Source organism: Diorhabda sublineata, chromosome 4 (genome assembly GCF_026230105.1).
Source record: "Diorhabda sublineata isolate icDioSubl1.1 chromosome 4, icDioSubl1.1, whole genome shotgun sequence".
NCBI lineage: Eukaryota > Metazoa > Arthropoda > Insecta > Coleoptera > Chrysomelidae > Diorhabda > Diorhabda sublineata.
Window position 1 is genome coordinate 20,334,013 of NC_079477.1, and position 12,329 is coordinate 20,346,341.

The 12,329-nt window shown below is 32.2% G+C and overlaps 2 protein-coding genes and 1 long non-coding RNA gene across 4 annotated transcripts in view; 1 reads left to right on the forward strand and 2 right to left on the reverse strand.

The window, feature by feature from the left end:
* The window catches only part of LOC130442898 (uncharacterized), a 76,587-nt gene extending 70,818 nt beyond the window's left edge, over nt 1–5,769 (reverse strand). The window contains exon 1 of the long non-coding RNA XR_008909804.1: nt 5,199–5,769. This is a non-coding gene — a long non-coding RNA (uncharacterized LOC130442898). The remainder of the gene's footprint in view (nt 1–5,198) is intronic.
* LOC130442894 (cAMP-dependent protein kinase catalytic subunit 3) overlaps nt 1–12,329 on the forward strand; it is a 99,065-nt gene that overhangs the window by 53,753 nt on the left and 32,983 nt on the right. The gene's annotated exons all lie outside the window — the stretch shown is intronic.
* Nucleotides 1,765–3,772, reverse strand: LOC130442896 (uncharacterized). The gene is made up of 2 exons (XM_056777292.1): nt 3,648–3,772; nt 1,765–3,590 (listed from the first exon to the last, which is right to left on the reverse strand). Exon 2 carries the CDS (start codon nt 3,583–3,585, stop codon nt 2,803–2,805), a length of 783 nt encoding a protein of 260 aa, XP_056633270.1. The 5' UTR covers nt 3,586–3,590; nt 3,648–3,772; the 3' UTR covers nt 1,765–2,802.

A 12,329-nucleotide genomic window follows, 5' to 3' on the forward strand; every position in this document is an offset into this window, starting at 1 on the left:
AATCAATTAAAATGTACCCCTACATATTTTGGTCCAATCGATCGAACTGTGGTTACTCTTCAAACATAAAAATCCAAATGAAGAAATGGATCGATTAAAAATTGAGGTTAAAGAAGATACATAAAGGCGGGAACTCATATCAATTATTAGGTCAAGACAATGTGTTGTTTCCACCAAAAGTGAGTCCGTTCCTTACATTAATCATATTCCTTATTTCATTCAAATTTCGATATAATAGAAAAAACCAATATCACAGATCCAATTACAAAAAATCTGGAGAAAAGGTTAGAAAATTTCGAGACAATATTGCATGGATATTCTGAACTGCGATCACGCATTGAACTATTCGAGCAACCGAACGATATGCGGAAAATAACGAGGCTGAACAGTTTGAAGATAATTTTATGAGTTAATTGTAAATATTAAATCAGTAATAGATACATATTATAACGAAGTCGATCTTCAGTCGGACGCTACAAGGTTGGTTAAGTAACAAATAATTCTAATCGACAAACATATGATACAGTAAAGCTACATTCTATTCAGTTACCCAAATTTAACGGTCAATACTTTTTTGGGGTTAGTAGACAAAAAGTAGTTCAACATGTTATCATTTTTTTTATAATTTGCGACAAACGCTAGTCCCAGAAAGGCTTAAAACACTGAAATCACTAAAAGTAACGTCTAATAACTATACCATTGCATGGAATAAGTTGGTAGAACGCTACGAAAATTAGAGTTTAATCATAAATAGCTATAACAAAGATATCCGCCTCAGCATTACGTCATTTACATGAACAAACTTCCAATAGTATGTTAGCCCTTTAGGCATTAGGTGAGGAGGTAGATACCTGGGACAGATTAATCATTTACATTTTAATTTCTAAATTTGACATGGTTACTAAACGAGAGTCATATAAATGTGCAGAATAAAAGGCAATCCTTAAAGATAGAGAAACCTTTATAAAAAATAAGTGCGATCTCTTGGAGAAACTATCAACCAAGAAGGTAAACAATCGAATGTCGAATAAAAAGGTTTCTACATCTTTTTTAACATTCATCGAAAACATAAATCAACATAGAAAATGCATTCTATGTAAAGACACACATACAATGTATAATTGTGAACAATTTTTAAAATTATCATTATCAGAACGGTGGGCAAAATTGAGAGAGTTGAAATTGTGCATCAGTTGTTTAAAGCCGAATCCTATTTCGTGGAAATGTAGAGAGCAAAAAATGTTCAAAATACCAAAATTCCCATAATATGCTACTAAATTATAGTAAACCTAGTGGTGGAATAAATTCGAGTGCTACCGAAACAACCGGCAACATTCCTCATAGGAACGGTTCTGGCATAGCGACTATCTTAGTCGAGAATGAAGACGCTGCGAATAAAGCAAAAGTTTCATTGGTTAAATATGCGGTAATTCTATACAAAATCAGGCATTACTTTCAACGGCAGTTGTAAAAATAAAAAAGATTAATGATGAATATGTAAATTGCGGAGCCTTATTAGATAGTGGTTTACAAAATCATTTTATTATCGATGAAATGTGTCTAACTAGGTATACAAGCAGAACCGGTAAACTTCTTACTTAACCGTGCATCATCCAGGTCGAAAAACTGCACATTATCACCCAGGTGGGTTCGGATATACCCTATAATTAGAAACACGAAGAAAAAAGAAAAAAAAGAATATTCTAAGTTTTGTACCTCAAGTAGGTTTTTAGATGTATTTACTACAAAATTATAAGCAGAAACTTTTTATAATAAGTTGAATTTATTTGTATAAAAAAGTTAAATTTGGAAATTCTCACATAAAAAAATCACAAAATCTATGAAAACTGTTGAAAAAATATATAACATTCAATTCTGTAGGACTTTATGGAGAACTAATAAAGCAGATGTTCAAGTTATCAGCTAGAAAAGTAATATGTGGCATATCAACAAACAAAAAAAGTTATTAATTTCGCAAATTGCAGCAGCTTTCGCAAAAGAAGTGTAGGTAATTCAAACAAATAAATCTTCCGCATGTGTCACAACTGTAATTCGATTTTTTATCTTTACTTCAGGGATAATGTTGACATCTTCCTTGTCTGATGTTTTGTTTTTTAGCTGGCGGAGGCTCTGTTTCCCCGAAGATCTTGAGGCTTAGATCTTTCGAAATTCGCGGATTTTTTTTTCATGCTTGCAAAGTTGGTTAAACTAATGCAAGTCCCAGTTCTTCAAGGAATATTCGTCGTTTCTTGGAAATATCATTAGTATTTTCTCTGTATATTATTTGGGAATTTATTCCAGCTGAATCCATTAGAGCGAAAAAAATTCTTAGCGGCCATCGTCTGCAGTTACGCGCTACACTATAACTTCCTGATAATTGATCCACTGTATCCACTCCTCCCTTTGTGAAATTATAGAAACTGATGATTTCTGGTAGATTTTTGTCACTAGTGGATTTATCGATTGTGTCATCGAGATGAAGGGAGGAGAGTAAGATCACAATTTTACCTTTCTTTGGGACGTTAGAAACTATGGTATTATGTTTTTGGAATCCAAACATTGATGATTTTGGTTTCCTGCTCTTTATCTGCAAAAATGCTAATGGAATTTGTGTTTTGTTCTTTTTGAGAGTTCCTACTGAAGTCAAACCATATGTCTCACGCAAAATATTTACTAGTTCATAAGAGGTGTACCAATTATCAAAAGTAATATTGCGATGACTCCCAGAAATTGGTGCTACAAGTCTTTGTACTATGTCGATAGGTTTATTGCTTAATTAATTTACACCGTTAGGCTGAGTTCCTACATATACTTCCATATTGTAGATATAAGATGTGCGAGCGTCTCATCAATTGTCATATATTCTCCTGGTGTATTTGCTTCTTGACAGTTTGAAACAAATTTGTCAAACACTGCCCTTATAGCGGCAAGTTTATCCACTTGAAGTCTTGCTTGTATATTTTCAACGTTATGAAAACGCAGGTATAGAAGAAGAAATGAAAATCTATTGAAAGCCATAACTGTTCGGAAAATATCAATCCTGGTTCCATTTGTTCGCCAGAGATCTCGCAGCTGGCGATGCCCACTTCTATACACACCAGCGAGATAAAGAATACCAAACAATGCCTTCATTTCAATAATATTGGTTTCGCCGCAATTGTACTTCTCTTTATAAGCTGTGGCTTTTTGGCGTATCACATTGTTGGTACAGTTGGTGATAATTTCAATAATCATTGAATCAAAAAAGAGAAGCCAGCGGTCTAATGCAGTTTTTTTGTTTTTGGCACAGGATTTGGGCTCTGGTAATTGTGAAATTATATTTTTTGATCTGGTTCTGACTTTGTTATTAGCATGATGTTTATTCCATTTTGTTTTATTGTCCTTACACAAATAAAACGCATTTGTACTTCTCTGGCCAGCGTCTTCTGTTACATTGTCGTCACATTCAAGATCGGAATGATAACTGTGAACACTTAGGTGATCCACCTCTTCATCATAACCTGAGTCCACAAACTCTTCATCGTCATCAATTTCTTCGTCCCAGAGTGTCATAAGCCGCTCTTGCTCTTTTTCGTAATGAGACATGGGTACTACGAAAATAATTGCAATTGAAAATTATCACTATTTATACCAAAATTTACACTTACATCTTAGAAAAAATGTATCTCTTTATAACACAGGTGGGATTTCCCAAGAATAAATGTATATCTTTAAACACAGACGGGATTTCTCACACCCCAGAGCTCTTTACTGCACTATCGCTCTTTCGACTGAATCCGCTCAAGAAAATCACAGAGTGAAGTGTTTTAGGAAGCTATAGGCAACCAATAAAACGTGCGTTCATTCAGCTAGAAATGACGGTGATTTAAAATGTGTTGGGATATGTCACACCCCACCTGGGTGATGTCGGGTTAAAGAAGTTGGTCTGTACTTGGAAAACGTAAATAAACTGATAAATATTACAATAAAATCATGTTTTTATGACTATGAAGCCTATATCGATTGCTTAGTTTTGCCTACTATAACCAATGACCAACTACCAATGACGTCTTTTGATACACTGTACTTAATATTCCCGAAATTGATTTAGCGGATTATAATTACATTGAAAGCGGCGAAGTTGATATATTAATTATTAATAGGTTTGTTTTGGTCTTTATTATGAGTAGGTAAAATAGAATTAGGCCGAAATATGCCAATCTTAAGGAAAAACAAAGTTAGGATGGGTGATTGAAGGGAATGTAAATAAGTTTTTATTTGAAAACAAGGTTAATTGCTATGTTAATGTAGATATCGTAAATGAACATATGACCAAATATTTGAATGTGGAAGAAATTAAAAACACGAAACAACCTAAGTTGTCGGCCGCAAAACAGTACGGCATATCAGCAAAACTACACGTAGGGACGAGTCGGGTAGTCTTATAGTAATTTTATGTTCAAAATAAAGTGTTACAGTCCATCCACAATAATCCTGGATTTTAGGTTATACTTGAATTACCAATTAATCAATATAATTAGTAACAAACGATTATATCTCTTATTTAAGTAATAACGTAAAAAGTAATTCAAGTAATTGGATATTGAATAAATTAAACGAATAAAAAAATAAATTACAACAGTTGTTTAAATTGGGCACCATTTTCTGTATTATGGAGAAGCACAGACGTTGGTTTGCGCAGTGTAAGTGTAAGTAAGATAGTAAATTCAACTGAATTCACAACGAGTAATGACGACGATAGTTTATGGCGGGACTGTATGGAGACTGGCGAAGTTGTAGGAATTGGTACTTTGTCATATTACTGCACAAAGTTAGATTACTACACTTTTACGTTAAATTTTACGCCATTTTCGACAACAATATAATCAAACTAACAAAAAAAGACCATTCAAACATACATCTTGCGAAACTAACTGGACCAGTGATAATTACCCTCACCAAACAGTTCAGTGAAATTTACTGGAGACGCCCATGCCCCACAGAAATCGCTATGAAAATAGTTTCGATATTTTTGGAACAATTAGTTTACTAAAACAAATACATAAAAATTATAGTTTGATAAAGATATTTTCAGCTTGTTCTAATATTTTCTCGTCTGTTTTCACATGTAATTTTGAAATTTATTTGGGTCAAACCTCGCTGGAAGATACAACACATGTCCATATTGTTTATATAAACTGAAAATAAAAAGAACTCACCTACTTTTCAACTCTGTTTGATAGCAACAAACGATATCGTTGATGTTATTTTATTATGGAAAGTTTTGTTAACGGGTCGAGTCGGCGCTGTCTACAAAAAAAAAAACACATTTTGTGAAATCGTAACACCACACAGGCCAATATTCTATTAAATTTAATTTAAGAAACGCATTATATCATGTTTACTATTCAGAAGACGTATCATATTTATTTTAAACTTCACTTAAATTAATGGCTGTTTCGTGTGTACTTAAACTATTGAGTATGTCAGAGTGTGTGAAAAATTGAGTTTAAAATCACCCACAGCTGTGGTTGCATTTTCACTCAAGTTTTTGGCGTAAAGTCAATCGAAATTTAACACAATCATCTTTCAGTACAAACAATTTTTTCGAATGTTTCAGAACGCTGTTATTATTATTTGATCTACCTATACCCAAAATTTACTTTGCATTACTTTGGCATTGAAAATAGTGATTACATAACAAATAAGATTTTTTGTTTCAATATCAATTAATATATACGAAATTACTAGACAAACCCTTCCATATTTCAATGAGTCTGTTTTTCTTTTTCTACCCGCTCACGCTAACTGTTGGTTCTAACATTTAGGTAAGTAAGAGTGGACGCATAAGTTCTACCACCCGATCAAATTCCTATTAAGTAAAATTACTGATTGATGACTGTCACTCCAAAAGAATCACATTTTTCTTTTCCTTGGTGGTATAAATAACTGCCCAAACTTTTTGTTCGGTGTTTTGTATACTCAACATTGTCAATTGGTAGAACCTGAATTAATATGAGAACATCACTGTTTTCAAAATTTTAGTCATGCTCTGTATCATTGCTTACTTTCTATTGGTTAGTTAGGTTAATTACAATCATAATGTCCGGACGTTTAAAAATCGATAACAGTACGACATGCACATTCGAAGCCTCCTTTAATCAATCCAATATCACACTCTTAGGGGGTAATATTATGATTTGAGTGAACGTTATGATTCAATTTATACTTCCATAGTATGCGTACTTGGTCAGATTGAGAATGGGTTTAAAATAATTTCTTACTGTTTAGCAAATATATACAATACGGTTCATATGTATGGAATAAATTCAATTTTGGCGTTATTATGTACTATCTGAAAAAACCTGAAACAGGTCGATTTTTCTTCTCAAATTGACAATTTACAGTATAAATATATTATTCTCCTCTGGCATCCCTCTGAAAATTTTAAATGAGAAAGAAACCTTGTTGAAAAGGGATTTCAGTTCTCTGTTCAGCTATATAAAGTTTTTAAAATTTGGTGCAATCATAACTGCAAAAATTTTTAAAATGTAAAATTTTGATAATTTTTCCATCACAAAACTTCACGCAGAATAAAGATAATTATTTTCTATGACCTCAGGGGTTATTTTGTTAAGTTCTTCCATTATTCTAGCTTTTAAATCAGCAATATTGTCTGGTATATTAAAATATACTTTATAAATATTCAGATATTTTCGTATCTGTTCTACTAAACATCAGGAAATAATCTTTGAATATACTATAATATTAGTCAAAAAGCCAAATAAACAATTGATATGAATCTAGTAGGCTGCTATTATTTAGGTATTTATAGTTACTAAAAGACGTCAGTATATTATTTGTGCGCGTATTAAATTTAATTATGGCTCATTTGTCCGAAACTCAAAGAATAGACATTTAATTATGATTGGTTGTGGTAATAAAACAAGTACTCAAAAGGAGGTTTGTGAAATTTTTAATTAATATGTACTCTGCACAATACGTTTCGCAGTCTACAGTTAATAAAAATTAATAAAAGTTTCGTGATACTGGACATGTAGAAATTTAATAACCAGATAAAAATGTTCAAATTACTGATGAAAAAAGTTAGATGTACTTTCGAGATTGAGGAAAATCCGTATAAAAGAACTTGAGAACTTGCCGCCGACAATTATATAATCAAATCATCTATTTTAAGAGTTATGCATAAAGAAAAATACCACCCTTACAAAGTTCAGTTGGTTCAGGAGTTAAATGAAGAGAATCCTGATAGAAGACAAGAATTCTGTGAATTGATGGACAGAATGGACGCATATTTGCAGTTCATAAACAAAATAGTTCTTTCGGGTGAAGCGACGTTTCATTTAAACGGACCGGTTAACAAACAGAACTGTAGATATTGGAACAGAGAAAATCCTCACTGGATGTGTGAGGCTCACTATCAATATTCCAAAAAAGTGAACGTTTGAGGTGGTATCATTAACAATAACATTATTGGCCCTTATTTTTACAAGGTCACAGTTAATGGTGAGATTCATCTAGATTTTTTGATTAAGTTCTTAGTGCCTACATTCCAAAAACTTTTTCCTAATGTTAATCATCCCAATGAGATAGATCGATGTATTTACTACCCACAAGATAGAGCTCTACCGCATTTTGCACGTACATCACTGCACCGTGATGCAAAATTGCAACACAATTTAAAAACAACCTTAACGTTGCCCAAATTCTTATATTCTTTCGCGCTAAATGTTTCATTATTGCTACGTATTATTATACGCAGTAATGAATCGTGCAATAAGGTTTAGATTTGAATGACTTCGTTGACGGTAAGCAGTTTTTGTCTCACCGCACCGTTGCGTCGGTACGTGGTGTTATGCGCGCTGCTAGTGGAATCTTTTACGATTTTCGATATTTATAAAACACGATATTCCTGATTTTAATACAGATAACTTCAAGGCACAGGATACCTACAATGCTCAAGAAAATAGAGAGTGACTTTAATATTGAAAATTTACCAATACTCTTTGAAGCTGATAACATCCTACTAAAAAGTTTGGAAGTAAACAATACTACGGTGGTCTTGACTCCAAATAACTGCGCTCAAAGTTTCAACTCTAAACCAGTAATTAACAGTCCGCTAGCAGATTTAGACAATTCACAAAATAATACCCCGAGAAGAGCCGTTCGTTTTAAGTGCGTTATTACTCTTACTGCTGAATCAACAAGCTCAAGTAACAACCAAGATGGAAATTTACAACAAAACGTGTACCGAAAAATCTTGTCTGGACTAAAGAAAACATTATTTTTCCTGAAGAAATACTAGAGGATCTACCGCTTTACCAACAGATATATTGGATCTTTCAACACCTTATAGTTACTTCAAGTTTTTTTTTACCGATAACATTATTGACAATATTGTTGTTCAAAGTAACTTCTATTCATCTCAACAAAATGCCAATAAACCTGCAAATTTAACAGCGGATGAGATAAGAAAATTTATTGTTATATGTTTTTACATGTCCATAGTTACAGTATCGAATATTCGAAAGTATTGGTCTGAAAAAATTGGCTACCAAAAGATAATTGACACCATGCCAGTTCGCCAGTTTGAAAGAATTAGACAACTCTTGCACTTTAATGATAATACTTCTTTTTGCAAAGAAGACAAATTCATGACAGGATGCATAAACTAAGGCCACTTATGGAAGCCTTGCGTACAAATTTTCAGAAACTGCCTTTTGAAATCTGTGTCGATGAGCAATTATGTGCAACTAAAGCTAGGCATTTTTTATTGCAATATATTCCCATGAAGCATCACAAATGGGGATTTAAATTTTTTGTCCTAAGTGGTGTTTCTGGCTACACCTATGACTTGGAAATATATACAGGGCAAGAAAATGATGTATCAATAAGGCAAGATAGCGTACCTAACATAGGAGCAAGTAGTAATGTTGTTATTAGACTACTGAGAAATGTCCCAAAACAAATTAATCATCAGGTTTATTTTGATAATTATTACACATCCCTTCCTTTACTTGTATACTTAGAGAAAATGGATTTCACTGTGTTGGAACAGCAAGACGGAATCGAATACCCAAGTGCCCCTTTCCAACAGAACAAGACCCAAAAAAAAATACAGAGGCGTTTCTTGCGAATTTACTACTGAAATCGATGATACTAAAATATCTGCAGTATCATGGAAAGATACCAAACCAGTGGTGCTGCTCTTCACGTTTTGCGGTGAACATCCAAAAGATGAGGTTAACCGATATGAAAAAACTACTGGAAAAAAATTTCAAGTACCCAGACCAAAAATAGTAAAGGAGTACAACCGCCACATGGGTGAAGTCCGATAGTTTTATAGGAAGGCATAAAATACGAATTCGGTAAAAAAAATGGTATTTCCGGATCTTCTACCATCTACTAGATGTAACAATGGTGGGTTTTATACAGAAAAGTGTGCCAAGAACGCAACGAAAAGTTAGAGCTGAAGTTGCAGAGACTTTATGTATGATAGGAACAAGATCTGCAAATAAACGAAGAAGACCATTAAGTCTAGAAAAGGAATTGTCGGCAAAAAAGAAAAAAATGTGCAGCAGTTTCACCTACAGAACCTATACGCAACGATCAAGTAGGCCATTGGCCTTTGATAGTTGAAAATAGAAAACGATGCAAAGTGCCGCATTGCAAGGAATTTTCTTATATAACCTGCAAAAAATGCAAAGTGAATCTATGTCTTAATAAAAAAATTAACTGTTTTAAAGTTTTTTATCACCACTAGGGTAGAATTATACTGATTCAACTATAGCTTATTTTATTATATGAATGTACAATGTGGCATATATGATACAAACATATTTTTTGAAAAAAAAAAATAGAAAATCAATGTTGATATATTTTTTTACATATTTTTTTTCTATTGAAAAGCAAAAATTGTGCATTGAAGGGTTAAATTAGGTTATTCCTAGTAGGTGGTTTGGAAGACGTGGAACAATCGAATGGCCGGCTAGATCAGATTTGATCTTCTCGATTACTTCTTATGGGGTTATTTAAAATCTAAATTTCATTTAAATAGAAGAAAGTAAATAATAACCCCTGAGGTCATACAAAATGTTGTACGAGATTCCAAAATCGCCTTGGTTATTGTCAAATAGTGAATGGTGGTCATTATGAACATTTAATTCAATTCTAAAGTACATTGAAAAATACATTGCTGAACAGAAGACTGAAATCCTTTTCCAGCAAGGTGCCACACGACCCCTTTATTTAAAATTTTCGAAGGTATGCTAGAGGGGGAGGGGGGTCATACTGTAAATTGTCAATTTAAGAATAAACATCGATTGTAATGTGATTCTTCGATTGATCCTTTGGGTGAGATATAAAAACAGTTAACATAAATTCTTCTTAAAGTAGATAATAAAAGTTGTAATTTTGTGATTGATTTTTACCATAAAAATTAAGTAGAACAGAAACTATTCACAAAAATTAATGTAGTTATGTGAATTTCCTTGAATTTTCTTATTACTTATGTGTTTCATGTATATCCACATTGTACTTTATCATTTAACAGGACTTTGTTAGGTGTTTGGTGTACTAACACTACTATTATAATACTAACAAAGAATTAAACAGATGATCGGTTGTTTTCAGTAAAAGCGTTGATTCTAGGAACTAGAACAAACACGCTCTATTTTAAATTTTATTAGTATTTCGAGCCGATAGTTTGCTGCTGACATAATTTCTTCAAAATTTACAGGGTTTTGCAAGGTCTATTTATCTTTAGAATTGATAATATCATCCTATGTTGTGAAATAGTAAGTAGGTTGACATCAAACGGGTCAAAATTCTACAAATTATATAATATACCTCAGTCATGAACTTGAAATTTATCTCGCAAATGGTTATGCCTATTATGTTATCTTGCAAACAATTTTAAACCTATAATTCTAAAATTATTCCACATGACCTTGAATGCGAATCTTGACCTGGTTAAATTTTTATTCATTTGCATGATATTTGAACCATCAATATTGTACCCAAAAATTCATCAGATGAATTGTGAAACTACTTCAAAATAATGTGTATCTGATGTTGTTAGTTAAACAATACAAGAACTATTTTAATATATTTTCCGATATATTTGTAAATTTATACATTTTTGAGAGTATAGTTTTTAAGTATTTATTAGTTGTACTTGTATAAAGTGTGATTCATCTAGATTTAAAATACCCATGTAAAATCTGATGCTATTAATAAAGTTTAATATATTTATTATACATGTCAAATAATGAAACATCTACTTCGTAAAAAAATTTTGATATTTATTTTCATCTACGAAAATATAGAATTTTTATCAGCGATTTGTTAATAAAGCAAATAAATATGTTGCTGGTTTCAGAATGTTTCCAAATAGCTGTCAACAAAATTTCACAACACTATATTTATCCACAATAATCCTGGATATTAGGTTATATTTGAATTACTGATTAATCAATATAATTAGTGACATATATCTGGTATTTATGTAACAATGGAAAAAGTAAATCAATTTACTAGATATTGAATCAATTAAATGAATAAAAAAAAAATAAATTACAACAGTTGGGGCATTCAAAATTTTTTATATTATAACCATATGCTGATAGTCAAGACAAGTTATTCCAGAGAAAAGAAAAGTAAGTTCTGTAGCATTGAACAAAAAAGATATAGTAAAATTAGCAAAATTGTGGAATATAGTCAACCCAGAGGGATTACAAAAAATATTCTCTCATATAGCTTCTTATGAATTAGCTTGGAGGGGGGAGGGGAGAGAATCTGCAGACTGTAAAATTTACCATTTTAAAGAAGAAAAAAATCAAGATAAAACTTCAACAAGAAGATTTGAATACAATATTTTCAAACACGACCACAGGGTGGATCGAAAAAATGGGCAGACAGCAAATGGATAATAACAAAAATTGGAATGGATGAAGGTATTTGTCCCGTTGCATTGTTAAAATTACTGTTACAAAAAAGAACTGAAAACATAATATCTGAACGACTTTTTTTAATTAAAAAATTCTAAAAGTACAAAAATGTTCCACTGGGTATTAGTACAATTTCTACTTGGACCAAATATTCTGCAACTAGAATGATAAAATCACCAATCATTCGAACCGTGCTAGTACAGTTCCCAATTAGCCAAAGCAGGAGTAAGTAATCAACAACTTATAAAGATAACGGGACACTCATCATCATCATCCGTTAAGCCCTACCTCCAAATTGATCCTGAACATCACGAAAATCTCATTAGTTCCTTACGAGCCTCGAGTGAAAAAAATCAAAATGAATGTTCTACATGTGAGTAT

Bases quoted from the DNA above. Each gene is read 5' to 3' on its own strand.
- LOC130442896 (XM_056777292.1), bottom strand. From the start codon at position 3,585: ATGTCTCATTACGAAAAAGAGCAAGAGCGGCTTATGACACTCTGGGAC.